The sequence below is a fragment of the Dryobates pubescens genome, chromosome 13 (assembly GCF_014839835.1).
Source record: "Dryobates pubescens isolate bDryPub1 chromosome 13, bDryPub1.pri, whole genome shotgun sequence".
In the NCBI taxonomy this organism is placed as follows: Eukaryota; Metazoa; Chordata; class Aves; order Piciformes; family Picidae; genus Dryobates; species Dryobates pubescens.
This window is the reverse complement of record NC_071624.1, coordinates 28,519,951-28,546,859: the sequence shown is the minus strand read 5'-3', so window position 1 is coordinate 28,546,859 and position 26,909 is coordinate 28,519,951. Positions and strand designations below refer to the sequence as shown.

The following is a 26,909-nucleotide window of genomic DNA, read 5'->3' as shown; positions in this document are numbered from 1 at the left end:
TCAACAGGGACATCTTCAGCTAGATCAGGTTCTTCAGAGCCACATCCACTCCGGCCTGAACTACTTCCAGGGATAGGCTATCTACGGATAACCCCTCTCTGGGCAGCCTGGGCCTGCATCTCACCACCCTCAGTGTAAAACGTTTCTCCCTTCTCTCTCGTCTGAATCTCCCCCTTAGTTTCAAGCCATCACCTCGTCCTAACAGGCCCTGCTCAGAAGTCTCTCCCCAGCTTCCCGATCGGCCCCAGGTGGTCTCCCTGGAGCCTTCTCTTCTCCAGGCTGCACAACCCCAACTCTCTCAGCCTGTTCCCAGCAGAGGGCTTCCAGGCCTCGCATCATCCCTGGGGCCTCCTCCGGCCTCTCTCGCAGGCCGCCGCTGCCGAGCCGTGCCGGCATGAACGAGCGGCTCCCGGCCTGGCAGCCCGGCCCCGGCTTCCTTCCGGGAGGGGGCCCCGCCCCCGGAAGCGGAACCACGCCTTTCCGCCGCGGACTGGGGCTAGCTCCGGGCCGCCGTGACGGGAGAGCCAGCGCGGGAGGAGCGGAGCGGCGCGGCGGGGCGGGTCTCCTCCCGCCGCCCGGGGCAACCGGTGAGGCACAGCTCGGAGCCGCTTCGCTGCTCGCCCCGGGGCCGCGGGCCTGCCGGGCTCCTCGCCGGAGCCGCTCGGTGCCGCTGGGCCCGGCTGCCGGAACGGACAGCTGAGGGACACCCTGCCGAGCAGCCGCACCGTGACAGTTAGTGACAGTTCGGTGGCTGGCAGCCTTCCCCGCCTCGTCCCCGCCGCCGGTCGTTGCCATTCGTTACCGGTCTCGGCGATACGGCGTCTGAAGCGGCACCGGGGCCGGCCCTTGGAGGGGGAGGTCGTGCCCGGTCCTGCCGGCCCCTCTCTCAGGGATGGGGAAAGGCCCCACCGGGCTCCGGGAGGTAACAGTGACCGGGCTGAACGCAGCGGCGTACAGAGAAACGAAATACCCTGCTTGTTCCACAGGAGGACACAGTCTCAAGCTGCGGCAGGGGAGGTTCAGGCTGGGGGTTAGGAAGAAGTTCTTCATAGAAAGAGAGACTGGCCATTGGAATGTGCTGCCCAGGGAGGTGGTGGAGTCACGAGCACTGGAGATGTTTAAGAAGGGAGTGGATGGGGTGCTTGGTGCCATGGTTTAGTTGATTAGATGGTGTTGGGTGATAGGGTGGACTGGGTGATCACAAAGGTCTTTTCCAACCTGGTCTATTCTATTCTGTTCTGTTCTATTCTACCCTATCCTATTCTACCCTATCCTATCCTACCCTATCCTACCCTATCCTATCCTACCCTATCCTATTCCATGTGCAGTTCCCAAAGCTGAGCTGGTTTCATGATGTTTGTGTTTGTTGCTTTTTAGTTCCCTGGGCACGCTTCAGTAGCCAGGCAGGGTAAAGAGGGCACTGGGAACTTGCCAGTCCAGCCCCTCAGCCTCTTTCCCTGCCCAGATCCCTGTGGATTCATAGAATGATTTGGGTTGGAGGGGACCTTAAGGATCATCTAGTTCCAACCTGCCTGCTATGGACAGGGCTCGAAGGGTTTGGACTCTTTGCAGCAGTATTGCCACTGCCTGACTCCTTACTGTGAGGCTGGGGATTGAAGTCCTTTTGGCTCAAGCCAAGTGAAGTCTAGAGCAGCTTTAAAACTCTGAGCAGGGCAGCTGGGGTGGTTTTGTGTGGGGGTTTGTCCTGTGTGAACACCTTGTGCTGGGCTGGGGTTGCTCCCGTGGAGCAGGGAGTGGCTGTATTTTCACAGAGGGTGTGAGAGATTGGAAGGTGGATGACACACTTGAAGTAACACCACCAACAAAAAAAGGTCATCTGAGAGCATAACTTGGCTCTTTCTGAAATCCTGGGCTGCCATGGTCTGTGGGCAGGGGCTGGTGCTGGGTTAACCGAGGGAAGTGTTACAGGCAAAGTTCAGATCAGGTCCTGTAGGCTGAGTGGGGCCCAGATGAGTCCTGTTGCTGGGAATTAGTGGCACTGCCCAGCTTTGGAAAAAGGCTGGAATTGTGGAGATGGGGGTTCCAATCCAGTATTGGCATAGCTTTGCTTGTTTGGTTTCACAGTTGTGAAGCTGCTTTCAAAGTGCTGCTTTGTTTCAGCAGCTCCTGGTGCCAGGCCCCTGGCATCTGCAGCAAGTTTCCCAGCTACCTGGGAGCCTTCGCAGGCCAGTGACCCATCAGCGTGGAAGGACGTAGTGTTTCCAGGAACAGTGTCTCACCCAGGAATTGGATGGGTTGGCTGTCTGGGCATGGTTGCACAAGGAGCATTATAGCTCAGTGGAATGCTTTGCTGATGAAAACCAAACCAACAGACAACAGAAGGGGAGAGCAGGATAGAAAATCAGTTGTCCCGATTCAGGAACGGCTTTACACAGCAAACTCTCCTTCTAGGCTTGAAGATACCCATGGATCTGGTGTCTCATTTTGTTGTGGAGTCTAGAAGAGTCTTAGCCCCCTCCTGATGTTTGCTACATATTTCATAGATTCATAGAATGGTTTGGGTTGGAAGGGGCCATAAAGATCACCCAGTTCCAAGCCCCTGGCCATGGGCATGGACACCTCCCTCTAGACCAGATTGCTCAAGGCCACATCTAGCCTGGCCTTGTACACCTGCGGGGAGGGGGCATCCACAGCCTCCCTGGGTAACCTGTTCCAGTGTCTCACCACTCTCCCTGTCAAGAATTTCTTCCCAAGATTTAGTCTAAATCTGCCCTCCTCAAGCTTCATAATCCCCAATTATGCTAGTTTTTTTCTGTGATGATGGGGTGTTTGTGGCCCCAAACTAGACCTATCACTGGCGCTTGTGAGGCCCTGTTCAAACACTGTCAGTGACAAATCAGGGGCAAAATGCATGGGGTGCTTTGAAGTTTATGCAGCTTAGTTTTCATCTGTGGTTGACAAAGCACACAGGGAGTGGGGAAGCTGATTGCCTCTGTTTCTGAGGAGATTGTGGAAGTTTTGGCTAATCCTCCTGTTCCTGCTTGAATTCCAGGCCAAGCAGTACAAAGCAGTTTTTAGATGTCTCTTGTGATTGCATTTGAGAGTGCAGTGACGAGTCACATGTGGATGGTGAGACACAGGCTGCTCATTCATGGAGAGGTGCTACTCCCAGCTGGGTGGCTATTGCTACAGGCAGTCGTTAAGGATTTGATGTGGCCAAACAAAACTGTAGCTTAAGGTCTGTAGTGACGTTGGAGGGGGAACGTGAACCTTCCAGGTGAAGTGGACGGGGAGCTCTGAGGGCAAAGAGGTGAAGCCTCAGGGCCATTGGGTTTCAGGGGTTTTAAGTAGTGGCTGCAATTTCCCCTGCCAAATTACAGCACCCAGCAGCACTGGTTGTTTCCAGGTGGCTCTGTGCTGTCATCACAGTTAAGGATTGTGTCTTCTCCCAGGATCATTAGTTAGCAACCTGCACTCTTTAGGAAACAACTGCTGGAGCTGAAATGTCTTAATTGCAAGGAAGATGCACATTAAAACTGTGAAGATTCATATCTTCAGCTGTGGATTCCTCATCTCCAGGGATGGGGCCTCAACCACCTCATCCCTGGAAGTGTTTAAGATGAGGCTGGATGGGGTTTTGAGCCACCTGGTCTAGTGGGAGGTGTCCCTGCCCATGGCAGCGGGGCTGGAAGTTGATAATCTTTGAGGTCCCTTCCATCTCAAGCTCTTCTTTGTGATCTATTGTAGCTGCCATGGTTCTTCCCCAATTCATGAGCTAATGGCTTTCCTATTTTCTGTTCATGAGGCTCTTAGATCATATTGCCCCACCCTTTCCTCTGGAGGAAATTAACTCATGGTTAATTACCTTTGTGCTAATTATATGCCTGAATGTTTAGGGTTATGCATGAATTGTGACTCACACTTAGGTGGCTCTGAAGAAGCTTGTGGGTCAGTGCTTGCTCTCTGGAATACCCAAGTGGTATTTCAGCTGCAGTGTGGGTGCTTGTTGGAGACCATAACCCAATCCCATCCTTCCACCCCTTCAGTTTTGCTGCACTTTCTAGTCCACCTCATACAATTTATCTTCAGTAACATATGTTGTGTGCAATTTCAGGTGGGACTTGCTACTTACTCTCTTGATCTGGTGGTGAGGTCTACAATGTAGGGACATATAAACCAGCAGCTGTCACTGTTTGTCTGGAGACTTCTCCCCAGTTTCATCCTGTGCCAGGGGATGGCCATTAATAACCAGCCAGCTGCAGTGAGTGATACTGTGTGAGACATTGTGGACACTCTTTGAAGCACTTTGATCTGTGTTTGGTTGTGGTTTTTTTAATGAGAAGAATGAATGTAGTTTGTTCATGAAGTGTTGTGAAGACTGCAGCTTGAAGAGCCAAATCACACTCACTTGAGTCCAGTGCAAAGTGTAGGTTGTTGCCCAGAGTTGTGCCAGGCTGGGGGTTGGGGTGTTTTGTTTTGTAGAAGGCTTGATTTCAGGCAGTAAGGTAAAGAGATGAGAGAAACCACACAAACCCAAATCAACCCAAACCAAAGGTAGGAGGAGGCTTCCAGGTGTCAGGAGACCTTTTTTGTTGTTGTTTGTAGCTGGAAGTGTAGAAGCTGAAAGAGGCTTCCCAGGAGGCAAATGCAGTCTCATGCTTTTGTCAGCTTGTTTGGAGGCTGTTAGGGGAAGTCTCTTCCTCTTCCTAGACACATTGAATGAGTTTTGCTACTCATACTGAAACTCTTAGGAACAGTCTTACAAAGCCACTGCTTTCCTTTCCAGAGTTAGCCTGCAGGGTCATTTGGCACCTGCTTTCATGGCTCGTAGTAACTGTAAATGGACTTGCAATTACCTCTTGGTCAAGACGTCTGCAGATTGATTCAGCGAGGCCCTTTCCGACTCGGCTTTGCTCTGTGAGCTTTCTCAAGCAGCTCTTCCATCAGAGGTGACCTGAGCAATCCAGGACTGATAAATAGTTGATGAACAAGTCGGTATCTGGTCGCTGGGGCAGTGATGCAATCCGCACCGACAGCGAAGGTATCGCCTTGCCTCGCTCCCTGGGAAGGCTGCACGGTAGAGAGGAACAAGACAAGCAAGCTGGTGGTGGCTGAGCTCATGGCAAATCTCTCCTGCTCCCTAAGCTTTATTTCACTCCCAGTGCTTCTCCTGAAGCCAAAGCCCTGCCTGCAGTCTTTGGAAACCCTGATGGGTTATGAAAATGATCTTGGGCTTCTTGCTGCAAGGAAGCTGTTACATAAGGGTAGTCTCTTGATGTGTGTGTTAGCTCAGCCCTAGTGACAGATCCTGTTGTGATGCAAGGAGGGCCTTTTCCTTCCCACATAAAAGCCAGGCCTGCACTTGCTCTTTGCAGTGCCTGTGATACCTGCTTAATAAGCTTGCTGTGGATTTCCCCAGCTCTTCTGTATTCTGGTCTGTGTGAAAATCAGAATATAGTCCTTTGGTGGTGGTGAAAGCTTTGAGTGTGGCACAAAAGGTACGGTGTCCTGCAGCAGGAATTGCTGCTGCTGCTTCAGTCCTCATTGTGGGATACTGACCAAAAAAATGGCCAAAGGATTTATGAACTCATAATTGGAGGAGGGAGAGAGCTTTTTGGAAACTTACTTTGGTGCTTTATGTAACTGACCAGCATATCAAGAGCTCCTCTCTGATCACCAGGTGTTGGCAAACTTCTGAGCTCTCCTTTTATCCCCTGGTTTTAATTGTGCAGTAGCTCTGATTCTGACGGTTTAGTCTTTAGTCCCATGGGAATGGGAGAAAAAAAACCCCAAACAATAAACCCAAAACATTAACATAGTATCTGGTTGCCTAATTCAATGTCAGTGCAGTCTGTTTAGTTCTGCACTGATGCAGGCAAACTTCACTGCCCTGTTTTAGGAGCAGTCAGGATGCCAGAGGTTGGATGTGCAGCCTGATGTACTCAGATCTAGACCCAGACAAGAGTCTAAGGTGGGACATGAGCAAAGTGTTGCTGCCTATACTCTGGTGACTGTTGTAGATAGTGTTGCAGTGCCTGCAGCTGTTGCCCAGTGATGCATAGGGAATTAAGGTTGTAGATTCCTGTCTGCAAATGTTGTCTGAAGACAAAATACTTTGGTGGGATCCCTTTGTAGTTAGAAGCATTCTGCTTTACCCTGGACATCTGGAATAGAGTGGAAGGATGTAGCCGCGGGCCCCTGAGGCTGTAGCTCAGAGTCAGAGTGCTGTCAGGCTGGGAATGCACGTGGCAGGAAGACAAGGAGCTCTTTGGTGTCCATACAGTCTGGTCCTCTGTTAGCCACACTACAAGCACTCTGATTGCCAGCAATGGGACAGCTTTGCATGTTGTGATTGCCCAGAATAAATCCACTTTTGCAGCCGTGATGTTAGAGCACGTGTTAGCAGTGATCCTCTGGGGAACCACACAGACTGTGTGGCAGGTGGAGTTTGAAGATCATGGAAGGGTGTTTTCCATTTTTCCATTTCAGAGGAAAATAGGGAGGGAAGAAGCTCTTCCTGGCAAATAATTACCAAGGGGAAAGAGATTTAATAAATTCATAACTGAGAGCCTGTTCTCTTTGGAAACTTTTCCATGAGGTGCTGCTAATTAACATAGGTGTTAACCCTTGATGAGGTCTAGTCCAGAAAGGCTTGGGAGAAGATTCTGTATTGAAGAGGAGATAAGAAAGTGACATTTCTGCTTCCCAAGGTGCCATTCACAGCAGAACTATCTGAAGCACCTACTGAGCAAAGCAGTGTGTGAGAGACTTCAAACTGCAGGTGTCTGCTTCTGGTGCTGCTTGAAGTGTTTGAATTGGAATACAGGAGGTGTGAAAAGTGTGTTTGGTGCAGTGCACCTCTCCAAAGTGTACTAGTTAGGGTTTTTTGTGGTCTTCTGGTACAAGGTTGTCCTTCCTGGTTAGAATATTTTAATCCATTTTTTTCAACATGGAAGTTTGTTACCTTCCTGACCATTATTCTCTGGATGTCTCAGTGGGGGCAGGCAGCATGAATGCTGCTCACAGTTGCCTGCCTCTCTGACTCCAGCAGAACAACACAGTTGTTCTGTCTTTTGGATTTTTATGCTCTCAGAAGGGAGCTGTGAACAGCTCATGGAGAACAGCTCATGGGTTTGGGACATGAGTGAAAAGAAGAGGTCTGACCACGCAAAATACGTGGTGAGGCTGTGAAAATCCAGTGAGGAAGCTGGTCTTTGAGTGAAGAGTGATAGACCTTGAGCTGGAATAGGAATGGAACTGAATAGGAGTGGAATGGAGTGGGAATGGGAATAGGAATGGAGTGGGAATGGGAATAGGAATGGGAATAGGGATGGGGATGAAAATAGGAATGGGAATAGGAATGGGGATGAAAATAGGAATGGAAACAGGAATGGGGATGAAAATAGGAATGGAAAGGAATGGGGATGAAAATAGGAATGGAAATAGGAGTGGAATGGAATGGGAATGGAAATAGGAATAGGAATGGAATGGGAAGAGGAAGGGGAATGGGAAGAGGAATGGGAATAGGAAGGGGAATGGGAAGAGGAATGGGAATAGGAAGAGGAATGGGAATACAATTAACCAGGTTGGAAAAGACCTTCAAGAAGGGAACAGAGAAAGGAGAAAAAAAAAGCATTTTGGACACTCAGAAGAGCCAACAACACACATTTGGGGAATAGAAAGATCCCAAAGAGCATAGACTTAGTTGCAGAAAGCTGACTTGAGAAGGATTTTTCATACTCCATTTATTAAAACTTGTTGAATTGTTCATTAAAGTGTAAATGCTCAGCTGCAAAAACTGGCTGTGGAACTTGTTTGGCTTCTCTTTGGCAATGGCTGTGTGTGTTTGAGGGCAGCAGAAAGGCTCTGCCTCAAGTGCAGCATGTGATTTCTTCATATTGATTCAGGGTGACCTCTTTTGTCCCTGCCTCTGAAACTGATGTAACTGCAATCGAAATATGCTTGAAGGGGAGGAAGCAGAACAAAACTTGCTTTCTGGGGGCTTTGCAGCTGTTTACCAACCTCTCCTGCAAGAACACAGAAAAAGGAATCTTGCTACAAAGAGACCTGCAGGGAAAGCTGCTGAACTTGGACACAAACCAGAGCCTTGTTTTTGGGGCTGGTGTGGGATGCCAAAGGTAACTGCACTGCTGCTGTGTGGCTCAAGCTCTGCATGCAGAAAGCTGATTTTTGGGTCTTTGTCTGGAGATAGTGGAAGTGCACAAGGGGCAGAGGAACTCAGGGTGCTGTTGAGCTTTCAGAAGGCAAGGTGCTGATGCGGGGTAGGAGCAGGGTTGTGTGTTTTACTCTGCTCCTTTAGCCTCCAAAAGCTCTGAGTGTCTGGGCTATTGAATGAGAACAACAGACACCCAAATGCATGGAACTGGCCTCCAGGCTGCAACTGCAGAACTGCTGTCACTGACTCAGTGGCAGCAGATGATAGGATCAGGGACGTTATTTCCCTGGGTGAGAGCGATGGGTGTGAGATTTCTCTGATGTGTTATGAAAACGTTTTGCTCTCTTGTGTCTCTGAGGCTCCCTGTGGTTTACAATGGGAATGTTCAGACTGCTCAGCCATACCTGTACATTTAATGCATGCTGAGTTCTTTTCCTGGGACAGGCACCTGCAATACCCCACAACAACCCCATGCAGTGCTACAGGCTGGGGTCAGAGTGGAGAGCAGCCAGGCAGAGAGGGACCTGGGGGTACTGGTTGATAGCTGGCTGAACATGAGGCAGCAGTGTGCCCAGGTGGCCAAGAAGGCCAATGGCATCCTGGCCTGGATCAGGAATAGTGTGGCCAGCAGGAGCAAGGAATTCCTTCTGCCCCTGTACTCAGCACTGGTTAGGTCACCCCTTGAGTCCTGTGTCCAGTTCTGGGCCCCTCAGTTTAGGAAAGATGTTGACTTGCTGGAAGGTGTCCAGAGAAGAGCAGCAAAGCTGGAGAGAGGTTTGGAACACAGCCCTGTGAGGAGAGGCTGAGGGAGCTGGGGTTGCTTAACCTGGAGAAGAGGAGGCTCAGGAGAGACCTTCTTGCTGTCTACAACTACCTGAAGGGAGGTTGTAGCCAGGTGGGGGTTGGTCTCTTCTCCCAGGCAACCAGCACCAGAACAAGAGGACACAACCTCAAGCTGCTCCAGGGGAGGTTTAGGCTGGATGTCAGGAAGAAGTTCTTCCCAGAAAGAGAGATTGCCCATTGGAATGTGCTGCCTGGGGAGGTGGTGGAGTCACCATCCCTGGAGGTGTTTAGGAAGAGACTTGGATGGGGCGCTTAGTGCCATGATACTGTGATGGTTTAGTTGATCAGATGGTGTTGGGTGCTAGGTTGGGCTTAATGATCTCAAAGGTCTTTTCCAGCCTGGTTAATTCGATTCTATTCTCATAGGAATCTGCACAAAATGCTGCTGCAGCTTCTGGTTTTAGGAAGCAGTCTTCAGAGTGGATGGGGAGGAGCTGCGGAGTTTCCAGCTTTCGCTTCCCTGTTCTTTTCAGAGCTGGTGCTAAAGGTCATGCCTGAGAATGGGGCTGTGTTTCCAAACACTGCCAGCAGGCAATTGCTGGCCCAGGCTGTGCAGCTGACAAACATTTGATGTTTAGTTTCTATTCTGCTGGAGTCAGGCAGCAGCTCCGTGTGCTGCTTCAGTCAACAGAAAGACCTTGCTGGAGGAAGCAGAACACGAAGGTGGTATAGGAACCAAAGATTTCTGTGAGGGCAGTGTACTGATTTTCCTCTCTTAGTTTGTCCATAGGGGAATGAAGTAAAGCTCTGTGAAATACCTGAGATCTGCCTGTTCTTTTTGTTTTACTTTGCAGAAACACACCAAAGCCTTTTTCACTGTCAGACTTCTCTATAGGAGAGAAAAGAGCATTCAGCTGCCCTCTGCCTATATAAATGAGAAGTGTCTTTATCAGTGATGCCTTTAAGAAACTGATTGCTTTAGTAGCCCTTAAGAAACTGATTCCTTTAGTATCCAGCTCTTTACATGTTGCTAAGGGTGCTTGCTCAGTTTATGCAAAGGACACTGACAGGGGACAATCCTCTGACAGAGCTGAGGAAAAGGGGCTGGATTTGGTGGCCCAGACCTGCTTTCCAGTGCCTTGCTTTGGTAGTTCTAGTGCCTGTGTATGTCAATGCTGCAACCCAAATGTCAGTATTTTAATATGCAGACCTGAAACTTGCCCATGCAGGTAATCCTCTGCTGCTTTTCTCCAAACCCAAATCCAGGATTAGAACAAAGCAGCTGAAATGTCTCTGGGAGCAAGCTGGTGTGTGGGATGGTTTCTGTCAAGCAAGAAAAGAAAGGGGAGGGCTGGATGGTTGGAAGACAGGCTCTGCACAGTGGTGGTGTGGGCATGAGAACCCATCTTTTTGTTGCTGTCACTATATATAAATACTGTGGAGCTGTGCTGTATCCAGGTGCCCAACTTAACCCTGAAGTAACTCGAGTACTGAAGGACATGCAGATGCAATGGGCAGTGGTTTTAAACTAGAGAAGGGGTAGATTTAGATTGGACATTAGGAAGAATATCTTTACTCTGAGGGTGGTAAACCACTGGGGCAGGTTGCCCAGGGAGGTGGTGGTGAAAGTCCCATCCCTGGGGACATTCCAAGTCAGGCTTGATAGGACTTTGAGCAACCTGATCTAGTTGGGGATGTCCCTGCTTACTGCAGGGGGTTGGAATAGTTGACCTCTAGAGGTCCCTTCCAACCAGCTCTATGATTCTATGCACTTCACCCCTGTTCATGTACCTTGCTGAGTGAGCTGTGATCCTTCCCAGCACTGGGAGCTGTGCTCTTTGAGGCCAAAGCTGTGCTGCCTCAAGTCTCATCGATGGGACTCTCCGCAGAGACGTCCTTAGCCTCGGTGCAAACCAGCTTGGTCTCTTGCTCCCTTTGCTTCCTCTGCTGGTGAGAATAACTTGCTCTACTTATTTTTCCCCCATTGCTTTGTGCCTCTGCAACTGTTAGAACAATGTGCTGGTGAGATAAGAGACTTGTGCCTTTTTCCCACGTGTGTATGGAGCTGTAGGGCTGGTGCTGCTGGCCTGTGTTGCAGGCCAGCTGTCTGCTACCACGGGCAGGTCACAGCCATGCAAGCAGCTGCTAATGCTGCAGCTGACTTTCAGGGCTGTGTGGTTGTGTAACTGTGCCCTTCCTTGGTATTGTTGCTGGGGGAACTATTAAATCATTCAGCCAGGTGACTTCTTTCTGAAAGACAAGCCTTCCAAAGAAATCACTTCTGGCAGGCTGCTGCCTCTCTGTCTTCTCACTCTTTTTGTCTTTCAACAGGAAGAAGATGAGCCTGAAGTCTGAGCGCAGAGGAATTCACGTCGATCAGTCAGAGCTCCTGTGCAAGAAGGGATGTGGTTACTATGGCAATCCAGCTTGGCAGGGATTCTGCTCCAAGTGCTGGAGGGAGGAATACCATAAGGCCAGGCAGAAACAGATTCAAGAGGATTGGGAGCTGGCAGAGCGGTAAAGAGCCTTCTATTTCTTCATCTTTTACACCAGGGTGACTTCACTCAATACTATTCCTGGCTCCTATTTCCTGGCCCTCTGTGCTGTGGCTCAGTTTCATCAGAAGTTTTCAAGGTTGACCTTTCCAGCAAGAATCAAAGTCTTCCTTTTGATGCAAAGCTGAATATTTATGGCATTCTAATTTTAGAGGTTTCAAAAGAAAGCCTGTGAAGTAGCAGATGTAAACACACCCTCCACCCCCCCACCCCCCCCCAACCTCTCAAGAACCACTTTGACCTGATTTGCATACTGGAATCTGTCAGGGTGAAAGTGACAATCTTGATTAAAATACCTCTGCCTCTGGAGACTGCAGGTATTGTCTTGAATCGAGCCAGCAAAGTGGGTTTTGACATTTCAGCTTCAGCTTGGGTTTAGCCTTGTCTTTAAACTGCCATGTTGTGCCCCAAAGCATCAAAGCCTTAGCTGTAAAACCTCAGATTATTTTTCTAAGCACATATTTTGAGTAAAACAGTCTGGAAATCTATGCTTGAGTGAGAAAATAAGAGCAGCTCCAACTGCTTTTTATGCCATGGGCTGGGACACCTCTTGACTAGACTTGGTTGCTCCAGGCCTCATCCAACCTGGTCTTGAACACCCTAGGGAGGAGGTATCCACAGCCTCCCTGGGCAGCCTATTCCAGAGTCTCAGCACCCTCATACTGAAGAACTTCTTCCTAAGATTCAGTCTAACCCTGCTCTGCCTCAGCTTCAAACCATTCCCCCTTGTCCTGTTGTTAAACATCCTTATGAAAAGTCCCTCTTCAGCCTTCCTGTAGGATCCCTTCAGGTATTGGAGGACAGCTCTAAGGTCCCCTGGAGTCATCTCTTCTCCAGGCTGAGCAACCTCAGCTCCCTCAGCCTGTCCTCACAGCAGAGGTGCTCCAGCCCTTGGATTGTCTTTGTGTACTCACTCCAACAGCTCTATGTCCTTCTTACGATGGAGACACCAGAACTGGACACAGTATTCGAGGTGGGGTCTCATAAGAGCAGTATTGACACTCAGGTTCTCCACATACACTCAACAGGTTCAAACTTGGAACATAGAAGATTTCACCTCAACATGAGGAGAAACTTCTTTACAGTGAGGGTGCTGGAGCCCTGGAGCAGGCTGCCCAGAGGGGTTGTGGAGTCTCCTTCTCTGGAGACTTTCAAAGTCCACCTGGGTGCATTCCTGTGCAGACTACCCTAAGCGATCCTGCTTTGGCAGGGGGGTTGGACTTGATGATGTCCTGAGGTCCCTGCCAACCTGTAATGTACTGTGATGCCTTGATGTATTGGTGCTGTGTGCCTGCACTCTAGGAGCAAAGTACAAATTCCCAGGAGACCTGTCTGCCCTTTGGTGAACTTGAGTTACTTGGTGATACATTAACCAAGGCCAGTGGGGGTTAAAGAAAGGGAAAAGGCATTAAGTGCCCTGCTCACAGCAACCTACCTGAAGAAGGTGACATCTGTGGAAGCACTCTGATCTTGAGTTGGGTTCAGGCTGATGGCTATAGTTTGGAAGCCATAAGTTTTCTGGTATCTGGCTACCCTAGATCAGGGAGGTCATTCTGCCCCTGTACTCAGCACTGGTTAGGCCACACCTTGAATACTGTGTCCAGTTCTGGGCCCCTCTATTTAAGAAGGATATTGAGAGACTTGAATGTGTCCAGAGAAGGGCAAGGAGGCTGGGGAGGGGTTTGGAGCACAGCCCTGTGAGGAGAAGCTGAGGGAGCTGGGGTTGTTTAGCCTGGAGAAGAGGAGGCTCAGGGGAGACCTTAAACTTCCCCTGGTGCAGCTTGAGACTGTGTCCTCTTGTTCTGGTGCTGGTTGCCTGGGAGAAGAGACCAACCCCTTCCTGGCTACAACCCCCTTCAGGTAGTTGTAGAGAGCAATGAGGTCTCCCCTGAGCCTCCTCTTCTCCAGGCTAAGCAACCCCAGCTCCCTCAGCCTCTCCTCACAGGGCTGTGCTCGAGGCCTCTCCCCAGCCCCTCGTTGCCCTTCTCTGGACACATTCACGTGTCTCAATGCCCTTCTTAAACTGAGGAGCCCAGAACTGGACACACTACTCTCCCACAGTCCTTCCCCTCACATCTATGTTTGAAGAACTGAGGGCTGGAACATGAGAGGAATGTGGCCATGATTGCACTGCAGTCCTTTTGGCCTCACTATCTAATCCTCCCTGGGCATCCTAAGCTTTCCCTTATTTCCACCAGTGCAACATGGAAGGAGTGAATGTAATGCAGTGAAGGGAGATGTGGTAGGAAGCAAGAAATGAAGGTGAGGACAGAGGAGAATTTGCATGTCAAGTGAGTAATCAATTTGCTATACAGGAAATCAACTTCTTTGTGCCCTACATGTTTCTCATTCCAGGCTTCAGCGTGAGGAGGAGGAAGCATATGCCAGCAGTCAGAGTACCCAAGGGGCACAGTCCCTGACCTTCTCAAAATTTGAGGAGAAAAAAACCAATGAGAAAACAAGGAAGGTCACTACTGTGAAGAAGTTCTTCACTGCTTCTTCTAGAACAGGAGCTAAGAAGGGTAAATCTCTCCTTTGCTTTTCAGGGTTCCCTACGACAGGTGGAGTTGTGCTCCTGCTCGCTGGCAGAGCAGGGGAAACTGCAGAGTCCTACCAACACTGTTCTCATACTCAACCACAGCATTGCACCACCTGCTAGGAAGAAAATGAGCTCTTAGTCCAGCCAAAGGCAGCATAGGTGCACATCCTTGGCTAGAATCATGAGTCAGCCATGATGTGGTACTGTGGTTTAGGACTTGAAGAAAGCAAGGGGGGGGAAAAAAAGTGCAGGCTGTCAGTCACCTCACCCTGATGTGCCTAAGTGTCATAGAAATAATCAGATCATGCTGCCATAATGCATCACTTCAGCAGCTTGAACAGGAAAAAGGAAATGTGTAAATGAAAACAGTTGTGAAAGGAAACTTGTACTCTCCATGTGTATGTGGGCTGTGAATATCGAGTTTGTGGTTGGCTGAGTGTTTATTCTGCAGCGTGTGTTACCAGTGGGAATGATTAATGGCCCAGCAATAGCTTACATGGGCAAAAAGCAGCAAATGCTAGACTGTGGAGGAGGCATTCCAGAAGGCAAAAAGCAGCATTAATGTGTCTCAGCCTTGGGTGCATTTCCTTAAGAAGAAGTTCTGGCTTTGTCTGGATTTCGTCTTAGAACTTGTCTCGGTGCATGGGCAGCAGCTGGCTAAATGAGGCCTTCACCTGTGGATTGAAACCATTCCCTTTTATGTTCATTCTTCTAACTTTCCACATTCTCTTTTGTGTTTGGTTTTTGTTTTTTTGGTGTTTTTTATCCCATTCACCATCCCTCCTGACGTGCTCCTGCCCTCGGTGTCCTGCTTGCTCTTGCGTTTACTTCAGTGGCTCAAGAGAAAATCCTTAAGCAAGGACAGCTTGGGAGGGAGAGAAATGCTGATAACATTCTCAGGGATTTGAAGGAGATTTTTACTCCCTCCTGGGAACTGGCTTCCCCTACTGAAGGTAATGCAGCACAGCTTGAGCAAGCTGTCTGCTTGGTGTTAGCAGGCTTCTTACTTAGCTGGGCTTTGCACAATGCAAACTAGGGTTGTGCCAGTTATCACTTGTGCTGTTGAGTGTGGAGGTGATAAAAGAACAAAGAAGAAAGTCTTATCACCTCAAAGTGAACTTGAATCTGGAAACCAATTGTTTGCTTTTTGATAGGAGAGTGTAGGAACAAAGCTGAAGCTCCTTTGAGCTCTGCCTTAGTGTGGCACCTGAAGGATTCCGCAGTTTTAAAACCCCCAAGGATTTTGTAAGCAGTGCCTAGACCTTGCTTTGTGTTTTTATCACAAAATAATTCCAGGTTGCCATTATAAATCTGATCAGAAGTTGAAACTGCTTCAGTTTAATAGTTCACACTCCAGGGACTTTCTCAAAGCATCTCCAGATGTTACATTAATCAAGAAGCCAATCTCCTAGCAAGAGGAGACAGCACTGGTTTCATTTAAACCAGAAGGACACCAAACCCCTTGATGCAAACAGCTTTAGCATCTTGTCCTATGCTACTTGTTTGCAATTCTGACATGTTCTGCTGACTAAAGAAATCTGCAGAGGGACCATTCCTCATTTAGCCAATTCTCTGAAGGTGATGGATGGCTGTGGGTAGTAGAGCTAATGACAACAGCATTTTGATACACTTGACTTGGACTGGGATCCATGAGCATGGCACAACCATAGTGAATCACTGGAGTGCTGCTGATGTTCTGCTGTGACAACTAGAGGTTTTGTAGAGTGCCTTGAGAAAGATGTCAGTATGAAGAGTGCTTATTCTTTGTAGAGGTGAGCCCTTCGTAACTCCTTCCATACTCTTTCTTCTCAGTTTACCATATCTGCTCTCCTTAAGCTGGAGTTTCTTTTCTGTGATCAGCTTCTCTTTAGTGAGGCTGACTTTTATTTTGTGTTAAAGCACATGAGAAGGCTAAAAATACTTTGTTGGAAGTACATTTGGTCCTGCATTGCTTAGTAGTCAGTGCACATTGCACAGGTTCACTCTCCTTCAATCAGGATTTTGACACAAAGCTGCAACATTGCTGAGTGGCTCCATGTTCCTGATGTGACTCATGGAAAAAGTTCATCTTAACATTCAGGGTTGGGTTTTTTCAATGCCTGCATTAGCAGTAATTTGCTTCACTTCTCTACATTTCTCTAGTGGCTACAAAAAATCCCCCACCAGACCCCCCTCCCCTGTTTTAAATCTGAGACTTAACTAACAAAAAGATAAATCATACATTCCTTAAAGTCAGATAGGAAAATTAGGAACCTTATTCTTCTAATGCAGTGCAGTCAGTGTTGAAATGATCAGAGAGTTGTCAGGGTTGGAAGGGACCTCAAGGATCATCCAGTTCCAACCCCCCCTGCTGTGGGCAGGGACACCTCACACTAGATCAGGTTGCTCACAGCCACATCCAGCCTGGCCTTAAAAGCCTCCAGGGATGAGGCTTCCACCCCCTCCCTGGGCAGCCTGTGCCAGTGTTTCACCACCCTCATGGGGAAGAACTTCTTCCTAACATCCAATCTGAATCTACCCACTTCTAGTTTTGCTCCATCCCCCCCAGTCCTGTCACTCCCTGACACCCTAAAAAGTCCTTCCCCAGCTTTCTTTTAAGCCCCCTTCAGATACTGGAAGGCCAGGGGAGACCTTATTGCTCTCTACAACTACCTGAAGGGAGGTTGGAGCCAGGTGGGGGTTGGTCTCTTCTCCCAGGCAACCACCAACAGGACAAGAGGACACAGTCTCAAGCTGTGCCAGGGGAGGTTTAGGCTGGATGTTAGGAGGAAGTTCTTCCCAGAAAGAGAGATTAGCCATTGGAATGTGCTGCCCAGGGAGGTGGTGGAGTCACCATCCCTGGAGGTGTTTAGGAAGAGACTGGATGAGGCACTTGGTGCCATGGTTTAGTTGATTAGATGGTATTGGGTGAGAGGTTGGACTTGATGATCTTGAAGGTCTTTTCCAACCTGGTTAATTCTGTTCCGTTCCATTCTATCCCTATTCCTATCCCTATTCCTATCCCTATTCCTATCCCTATTCCTATCCCTATTCCTATCCCTATTCCTATCCCTATTCCTATCCCTATTCTATTCTATTTCTGGTCTGGTCTGGTCTAGTCTAATCTAGTCTAGTCTATACCCAACTTTAAGATACTAATCCCATGTTATTTCTGTTTATTTTGGAGTTCTGCATGTATGCCTATTGAAAGAAGGGGTGCTGCTGTTGTGCATGTTAGTGTTTTCAGGTTGGCAGCTGTGTTTGTATCACATTGACCATGCTTATGTCATGTTTTCTGTCTCTCTGCTGCTTGCTTTTCATCACGTTCATTTACACCATCTCTGTTCAACCCTTCATTTTGAACAGTGTTGGCTGGCAAGTTGAAAGGTGGGTGAACTAAACTTGGGTAGTGAAGGTATGGTTGGATCAGTACAGTTAACTTGCAACACATGCCTTGGAAAATCAGATGTTGTTTGTGTGGAGAAGAGCCCTGTGGTTGCAGCTCTATAAACTTGCATCCAGTGCTGTGTGCAGTCTGTGTTCCCACCTCCTTCTTGAGTGCCAAGCAAATTCCTCCTTGAACAGGTGTGGTGCCTCTGCTCTTCCTGAAACAAGAATGGCCAAGTGCTCATTTACACTGCAGGTGTGATTCTGTGGCATCTGCTGCCCAGCCAAGAAGGGCTGCTGCATCTGCCCCATCCTCATGCTCCTGTTCCTTTCTTGTGCTGCTGCTCCTGTGACCTGGTGGGAAGCTGAAAAATAACCCCCACCAGAACACTGCTTTCTGACCAGGGCTGCCCTCAACTGTGACTCCTTGAGCTAGTTCATGAGTCAGTTGAATGCTTGTGTTGGTGCAAGCAAAGGAGCAGGAATGTCAGGGTGAGGGAGGATGGAGAGAGACCCTTCCCTTATCCTAAACCGCTGCAGAATCCCATCTGGAAGCCTTGATCTTGTATGGTGATCTCCTAACCTGGGAATGAAAATGGAAGAAACCCAACAGCAAACCCATGTTACAGCAGTCTGCCAGCAGAAAAAAGGCCAGCAGTGTAAATGGGACTGTGGCCACCAATGTTTCACTCCAGTGGAATACTGAGTTTCCTGGAGCTCTGTTTGATGATATCCAACATCTCCTTGGTAAAGCTTGGGAAGTGAATGCTCATACCTCTGCACAATTGAAACCAAAGCCCAAGAGCCTGGAATTCTCAGTTGTGTTCCATGCTTCCTCAATTCATCCAGCAGAGTACAAATGCTCAGCTGATGTGCCCACTTCTTCCCAGCAGAGATCCAAGAAGCCAAGGCTCCCAGCCCTTCCATAAACAGGCAGGCTAGCATCGAGACAGATCGAGTCTCCAAGGAATTCATAGAGTTTCTCAAGACCTATCATAAGCCTGGACAAGACATCTATAAGCAATGTAAGCTGTTTCTGGACTCAATGAATCATAAAAGGGTGAGTTTTGCTTGCCTTTTACCTAAATAAAATGGGGAAATGGAGGAGAGGTGGAGAAGTCCCTGTGCAGAGGGAACTGCACAGGCTTGGGAGGTAGGCTCAAGCTAACCTCATGAAGTTCAAGGCTAAGTGCAAGGTCCAACATGTGGGTTGGGGCAACCCCAACTGGGTGAGGAGTGGCTTGAGGGCAGTCTTGAGGAGAAGGATTTGGGGGCTAAGAAGTTATTGCTAGCATCCCCTCTAAATCCACTCTTCTCTAACTGAAACCATTTCTATACCATTTTATCTTAGACCATTTTTATCTTTCCATACTGTTACTTAGATTTATACTCCTTTGCATCATTTGTGTCTTTCTAACTGGCTAGGGTTAAGATGCTGCAGTGTCAACCCACATGGCCCCTTTCCTCTGGGGAGAAGGGATTTGGGGCTACACCTTCCTTCTCCATGGCAAAAAAACCCCACACTAATAATCAATGTTCCTGAAATATTGATGTGTTTGTAGTGCCACCTATGGTTGAAATGAGTCTGTGTTCAGCACAGATTCCCTTTTTTACCTTCCCTTTCCTTTCCTATTTAGTTACTCAAGTTACATCCTCCAATCAGACTGGAAGTTTAAGGATAGAATCTTCCCTGCCCTCCACTTTGAAAACATCTTGTTCTTTTTTTCCCCTCCCTCTTTTGGAACTGATGCATTCTGAGCATAGAGTTTGTGAAAATAGGGTGGTGGTGTCGTTGGTTCTAAGCACCAAAGGGGCTGGAATTTCATCATCCACTCACAGCTTGTGCTAGCCAAACAAGCAGTCTCCCTCAAATCACAAGAAGCTGCTGCTGCTACTCATAAACCAGGCCTGAAATGCAGCACTGCCATCAGAGCTGAGACTGTGTTCAGGGTAACTGATTTTTGGCCTTAAGAGTATTCAGAAACTGAAGTTCTTTCAGTTCTTTTGTTCAATGTGTGGTTTTATGCTGCCACTTAATGGTGAAAAGTGACTTCATTGGTGAAGTGAATTTGTAACCCTTCAGGCCTCTGTGATTGTTCTTTAGTAGCTCAGCAAGTCAGGGCCCCAAAGACAACATTATTTCACCAATGGCATGGGGAATGTATTTCATAGTAAATCATTACTCTAGATACTGTTTCCACTTAGGATTCATGTTCTTGGGGGTTTGATTTACTGTGCAGCAGGTTAGATGATGCACAGCATATAGTGGCATTCATCTAGTTCCAATGCCCCTGCCATGAGCAGGAGCACCTTCCACTAGACCAGGCTGACCAAGGCCTCGTTCAGCCTGGCCTTCCTGGATCCAAATTGTTCCAAAGCCCAAATACCACTGATGAAAATGGGCATAAACTCAAGCCTTTCACATGTTCATAGTATAGTATCACAGAATCAGTCAGGGTTGGAAGGTACCACAAGGATCATCTAGTTCCAACCCCCCTGCCATGGGCAGGGACACCCCACACTAGATCAGGCTGGCCAGAGCCTCATCCAGCCTGGGCTTAAACACCTCCAGGGATGGGGCCTCAACCACCTCCCTGGACAACCCATTCCAGGGCTTCACCACTCTCATGGGGAAGAAGATTCACATCCAGTCTGAATCTCCCCACCTCCAGCTTCATTCCATTCCCCCTAGTCCTATCACTACCTGAGAGCCTGAGCAGTCCCTCCCCAGCCTTCTTGTAGCCCCCTTCAGATCCTGGAAGGCCACAATGAGGTCACCTCGGAGCCTTCCCTTCTCCAGACTGAACAGCCCCAACTCTTTCAGTCTGTCCTCACAGGAGAGGTGCTCCAGCCCTCTGCTCATCCTCCTGGCCCTTCTCTGGACACCTTCCAGCACCTCCAGATCCCTCTTGTAATAGGGGCTCCAGAACTGGAGGCAGTACTCCAGGTGGGGTCTCCCCAGAGCTGAGTAGAGGGGGAGAATCCCCTCCCTGGCCCTGCTGGCCACACTTCTCTTGCTGCAGCCCAGGATCTGCTTGGCTTTCCAGGCTGCAAGCGCACACCGAGAGCTCCTGTTGAGCTTCTCCTCCACCAGCACCCCCAAGTCTCTCTTCTCAGGGCTGCTTTCCAGCCAGTCCCTGCCCAGCCTGCATTTGTGCCTGGGATTATCTTGACCCAGATGCAGGACCCTGCCCTTGGTCTTGTTGAACCTCCTGAGGTTGGCTTGTGCCCACCTCTCCAGCCTGTCAAGGTCCCTCTGTTAGAGCCAGCATGCCTTGGTTTCTCATACTCTAAAGTACCATTTAGCCAACACAAACACCTCTGATGATATATTTGCATTCTCAGACTGTTACTGCAGCTGGACACTTCCCCTTGAACAAAACCAGAGCACCATTGCTGCCATTTCATCCAGGCATGCACACTTCAATCAGTTTTCTGTTACAGGACTTGAGTATTGAGGAGCAGTCTGAATGTGCCCAGGACTTCTATCAGAACGTAGCAGACAAGTTACAGACACGTTGGAAAGGTACCAAGTTCCCCTTCCTTCCTGCCTTCCTGCTGAAAAAGTCAGGATTTGAGGTGGAATCCTCTTGCATTTGCAAGTGGAAATGGAAGCATTCCTAACCAGCTTTCAGGAGTGTTGGCAGCAAATGCTTGTACCACAGTTAGGACTACTCCCAGCAGCACTAGTGCTATAAAGTTTTGCAGTCTTAATTAACTGGGGGGGTTTTACAAGGTTTTTTTTTTCTTAGACTCCCAATTAAATGGGGTTCAGCTGTTTTCATTTCTTGCTCAAATTCAGCTTGTTTGAAACTGAAGTTTGTTTGAGTAACCTCAACCCAATTAACAGAAGCAGCCCGGTGAGAGGGGAGTGCTTCTCTTGCAAACTGCTTTTCTGTGCCTGGTCTCTCTGAGTGGCATGGCTTAAACATACCCAGGGCCTTTTTAAGGCATAAACAGGAACAGGGGACTTGGAAGACCTCACTGGATTTCTTCCCAAAGACTGTATTTTCAAGAAATATTCCTGCAGCCTCCTAGCAGTTGAACCTGATTTGTGTTGAATGTGCTTCACTGTGAGCCTCTGCATGTGCTTTGGCATCTCCCTGTGGTGTTCTCACCATTAGGTTTTGATTTCTGCTGTAGAGAGTGAAGAATGCTCCAAGTAGATCCATTTAATATTAGCTCAGGTTGGCTGAAAGGCAGTGGTACCCATTTGGTGATAGTAGAATCATAGACACAGAATCAGAGACTCAGTGAGGTTGGAAAAGACCTCAGAGATCATCAAGTCCAACCTATCACCCAGCACCTCATGACTAACTAAACCATGGCTTCAAGTGCCACATCCACTCCTTTTTTGAACACCTCTAGGGACAGGGACTCCACCACCTCCCTGGGCAGCACATCCCAATGGCCAATTACTCTTTCTGGGAAGAAATTTCTCCTCACCTTGAGCCTAAACTTCCCCTGGCGCAGCTTGAGACTGTGTCCTCTTGTTCTGGTGCTGGTTGCCTGGGAGAAGAGACCAACCCCCACCTGGCTACAACCTTCCTTCAGATAGTTGTAGACAGTAATAAGGTCTCCCCTGAGCCTCCTCTTCTCCAGGCTAATCAACCCCAGCTCCCTCAGCCTCTCCTCACAGGCTGTGCTCCAGACCTCTTCCCACCCTCCTTGCCCTTCTCTGGACACATTCAGGTCTCTCAATATCCTTCTTAAATCGAGGGGCTCAGTACTCAAGGTGTGTTCTAACCAGCAGAACCAAACTGGATTCAATCTACAGAGGAGGCATGGAATAGTTTTACTGACTTGTGTTGGGGGTGGGATCTGTGCCTTGCAGTGCCCCCTGAAAAAGTGGAGAAGGCCATGGATCAGATTGAAAAGTACATTATGACTCGGCAGTACAAGTATGTCTTCTGCCCTGAAACCACTGATGATGAGAAGAAAGATCTTGCTGTCCAGAAGAGGATCAGGTAAGCCTTTAGGGGAAAAACAGTTGTGTAATCACAGTCCTGAACCAAGAGTGTTACAGCTCTCAGGCAGTGCACACAACACTAGCAAGCTGCTCACCCAGAAAGGGTTAAAAATCCCTTTCTTTAAGGAACAGAAGGAATGCACAGAATGAAGAATGAAAGCTTTAGCAGTTTGCTTTTGTTGAAAGACAGCAAAAAAAAAAAAGCCCCAACCACCCAAAACCCAGAAAGGTTTTTGGTTTGGTTTGGTTTGGTTGGGTTTTTTGTACTGAAAATAAATGACATCAGTGGAATAAAGTAGCTTATGGCTGGACTCATGCCTCATTTACACAGAGCACTCCTTGTGTGCCTTGAATTGAAGAAGCAGCTCAGTTCAGACACCTGAATGTTTCTGGCACAGAGCAGCTGTAACATTTTGTATTTCTTTCTTTTCCTTGTGCCAGGGCTCTGCACTGGGTGACTCCCCAGATGCTGTGTGTTCCTGTCAATGAGGAGATCCCAGAAGTCTCTGATATGGTTGTGAAAGCAATTACAGGTTTGTGAGTGATGAGAGAGTGGTTCTGCCCCCTCTGCTCTGCTCTCATGAGACCCCCACCTGGAGTACAGCATCCAGTTCTGCTGCCCCTAGCATAAGAAGGAGATCAGTGTGGTGGAGCAGGTCCAGAGGAGGCCAAGATGATTGTCAGAGGGTTGGAGAACCTCCCATATGGGGACGGGCTGAGAGGATTTGGTCTGTTTAGCATGGAAAAAAGAAAGCTTTGGGGAGACCCAACAACAGTACCTGAAGGGGGCTACTGGAGAGGGACTTTTGGCAAGGGCTGGTAGCAATAGGATGAGAGGGAATTGATTGAAGCTTGAGGAGGGGAGATTTAGACTGGAGATTAGCAAGAAGGTGAAGGTGGTGAGGCACTGGAACAGGTTGCCCAGGGAGGTTGTGGTTGCCCCCTCCCTGGAGGTGCTCAAGGACAGGTTGGATGAGGCCTTGAGCAACCTGGTCTAGTGGAAGGTGTCTCTGCCCGTGGCGGGGGGGGTTGGACCTAGATGGTCTTTAAGGTCCTTTCCAACCCCAAACCATTCCATGAACCTACGAATGATGAAGTTGACATTTACAGCTTTAAATTCCGTGCCTCTTGCTCATCAAGATTGTTTTCTGTTGCCAGCAGAAGGGTCTCCAGGCTTTTAGCTTTGCAGTATTCTTTGTGGTGTGGAGTGGGAATAATCTTTGTGTCACAGAAGAGTTTAGACTTACCCCTGACCTATTTGAAATGCTCGGACTAAACTGACAGGGCTTGGAACTGGGTGATCTCTGGGGGCCCTGCCAGCATGCAATGTCTCTTGAATAGACTTGGAATATTTTTGTGGCCCAGCAAGCACCACAGATAAAAATGATGCAATGAGAGCCTTGCCCACTGAGTGTCCCACTCATTCAGGTGACTCACTGATGGCCTTTTAATGATCTGAGGACTCTTTTTGTTCTGCAGACATTATCGAGATGGATTCCAAGCGCGTCCCTCGTGACAAGTTAGCATGCATCACCAAGTGCAGCAAGCATATATTCAATGCTATTAAAGTCACCAAAAATGAGCCAGCTTCTGCTGATGACTTCCTTCCGACACTTATATACATTGTTCTGAAGGGCAACCCCCCCCGGCTGCAGTCTAACATCCAGTACATAACACGCTTCTGTAATCCCAGCAGGTTAATGACAGGAGAAGATGGCTACTATTTTACCAACCTGGTAAGTGCAGCAACAGTGCTGACATTTCCTACAAGAGTCCCTGTTCTCTTGCAGGTGGTAGATTGAGGTTAGACATAAGGAAGAAGCTCGTTACAACGAGAGCGGTAAAATACACATCCCAGTGCCGGGTTCTGCACATTGGCCACAGCAACCCCAGGCAGAGCTACAGGCTGGGGTCAGAGGAGCTGGAGAGCGGCCAGGCAGAGAGGGACCTGGGGGTGCTGGTTGATGGTAGGCTGAACATGAGTCTGCAGGGTGCCCAGGCAGCCAGGAGGGCCAATGGCATCCTGGCCTGGATCAGGAACAGTGTGGCCAGCAGGAGCAGGGAGGTCATTCTGCCCCTGTACACTGCACTGATTAGGCCACACCTCAAGTACTGTGTCCAGTTCTGGGCCCCTCAGTTTAGGAAGGAGGTTGACTTGCTGGAACGAGTCCAGAGAAGAGGAACAAAGTTGGTGAGGGGCTTGGAACACAGCCCTGTGAGGAGAGGCTGAGGGAGCTGGGGCTGCTTAGCCTGGAGAAGAGGAGACTCAGGGGTGACCTTATTGCTGTCTACAACTACCTGAAGGGAGGTTGTAGACAGGCAGAGGTTGGTCTCTTCTCCCAGGCAACCAGCACCAGAACAAGAGGACACAGTCTCAGGCCGTGCCAGGGGAGGTTTAGGCTGGAGGTTAGGAGGAAGTTTTACACAGAGAGAGTGATTGCCCACTGGAATGGGCTGCCCAGGGAGGTGGTGGAGTCACCATCACTGGAGGTGTTCAGGAGGAGACTTGATAGGGTGCTTGGTTGCATGGTTTAGTTGATTAGGTGGTGTTGGATGATAGGTTGGACGTGATGATCTTGAAGGTCTCTTCCAACCTATTCTATTCTATTCTATTCTATTCTATTCTATTCTATTCTATTCTATTCTATTCTATTCTATTCTATTCTATTCTATTCTATTCTATTCTATTCTACTGTACTGCAACAGGTTGCCCATGGATGTGCTTGAGGCTCCATCCCTGGAGATACTCAAGATCAGGCTTGATGTGGCCATGGGCAGCCTGATGTAGTTGGGCAAGGTGACCATTGAGGGTCCCATCCAACCCATGTGATGTAGGAATGTCCAGTAAAGGCAAGCACAGCATAACAGAGAAGGAAACTTCATCTTTGACTAATGGTTGAGGCTGCTCAGAGTACAGGAAGCTCTTTGCTTTGTCTCCTCTCTCTTCCTCCCCTGCTTTCCAAACCAGACAGTGCTTTGCCTTCTTAATAATATGAAACCCTTTATGTGAACAGTCTGCTGCTAAGACTTAGGTATAATTTTATTCTGTAAAGAGATAAGTCCTTTCTATTCCCAAAATCCTGAGGTTTTATTTGTGCAGGTGTTAGAGATGCAAAGTTCCCCATTTAAACCCACGAGAGAGTTTAATGGCCTAGTTCTGCAGTGCCTTCAAGAGATAATGTGTGGAGGTAAACAGGTTTTATAAAGCTGCTGCAGGAGGCATTTATTGCTGTGCTTGTTTATAGTAGAAGGAATTATGGTGAGGAACTTGGCTTCCCTGCATTTAATCATAAAGCAGTTCTCCAGGGAAAATCTGTAGTTGAATGGGATGTTAAAAATTCCTTTCACTAGGAGGAGAGCTTCCACAAGGTAAGATGATCATTCCCCATTCCTTTCATCAGAAAATGAATGCAGAGCACAGCAGATCTCTGCTGATCAGATCATTAAATATTAAACAGTGTTGTCTAGCTGCTAGGTTCTGTTTCCTCACCTCCAAAATGCAGTGACCCTGAGGTTTGTGGTAGATGTTACCCTGTGAGTCAGTAATGTTCAGCTGAAGTGCATCTTCTTGCCCTGGAGCTGCATCTTCTTGCCCTGGAGCTGCATCTTCTTGCCCTGGAGCTGCATCTTCTTGCCCTGGAGCTGCATCTTCTTGCCCTGGAGCTGCATCTTCTTGCCCTGTTCTCCAGAGTTTTCAACTTCCTCAGTCTTCAGGGAAAGAGACATTACCTGTCTCATGTACTTAACCTCTGGAAAGGCTCTTTAGGAGCAACTTGTTGAGGCATCAAATAAAATAATCAGTTACTGGTCTAGGGGCAGGATGAAAAAATAAACCACCTGCTTTGGGGGCTGGACTTGATGATCTCTGGAGGTCCCTTCCAACCTCGAATGTTCTATGAGTCTTAAGTGCTGACTTGATTTCTAGCTTGCTCTGATGCTCTCTCTCTGTTTTGTTTGCAGTGCTGTGCTGTGGCCTTCATTGAGAAGCTGGATGCTCAGTCTCTAAATCTAAGCCAAGAAGATTTTGATCGCTTTATGAGCGGTCAGACATCCCCAAAGAAGCAAGAACCTGAGAGTTTTTCACCTGATGTGTGCCTGGGTGTTAAGCAAATGTATAAAAACTTAGACCTCCTATCTCAGTTGAACGAGAGACAGGAAAGGATTGTCAGTGAAGCCAAGAAGCTTGAGAAAGACCTAATAGATTGGACTGATGGAATTACGAAGGAAGTCCAAGATATTGTTGAGAAGTACCCATTAGAAATCAAACCAAAAAACCAAGCCTTAGCAGCTATTGACTCTGAAAATGTGGAGAATGACAAGCTGCCCCCACCACTGCAGCCTCAGGTTTATGCAGGGTAATTCTCAGTGCTCACTTGGAAAAGTGTCATTGTCCTCACCTAGTACTATCTGCTACTTGGGAAGGGGGGAGGTAATTCAAGGCTAAAAGTCAGATGAGCTTAAATCAGTACCTTTTTAAAAGGTTGGTTTGCTTTGGGGGGTTTTGGTTTGTTTTCCTGAGTGTATTTATTTTAGTCAAGTAGATTTCTATTAGGCTCTGGT

The 26,909-nt window shown here is 48.4% G+C and overlaps 1 protein-coding gene across 3 annotated transcripts; it reads left to right on the top strand.

Annotated features, from left to right (window-relative positions):
* Positions 1 to 544: 544 nt before the first annotated feature.
* Positions 545 to 26,909, top strand: RABGEF1 (RAB guanine nucleotide exchange factor 1). 3 transcript variants are annotated; one of them, XM_054166709.1, is made up of 10 exons: positions 545 to 587; positions 11,252 to 11,437; positions 13,831 to 13,997; positions 14,848 to 14,967; positions 18,271 to 18,440; positions 20,825 to 20,906; positions 22,215 to 22,347; positions 22,791 to 22,882; positions 23,829 to 24,085; positions 26,310 to 26,909. In XM_054166709.1, exons 2-10 carry the CDS (start codon positions 11,259 to 11,261, stop codon positions 26,706 to 26,708), a joined length of 1,599 nt encoding a protein of 532 aa, XP_054022684.1. In that variant the 5' UTR covers positions 545 to 587; positions 11,252 to 11,258; the 3' UTR covers positions 26,709 to 26,909. The 3 variants fall into 3 exon arrangements, with proteins under 3 accessions (XP_054022684.1, XP_054022682.1, XP_054022681.1); XM_054166707.1 differs by lacking the exon at positions 14,848 to 14,967 and having other exon boundaries at positions 18,274 to 18,440; XM_054166706.1 differs by lacking the exon at positions 14,848 to 14,967.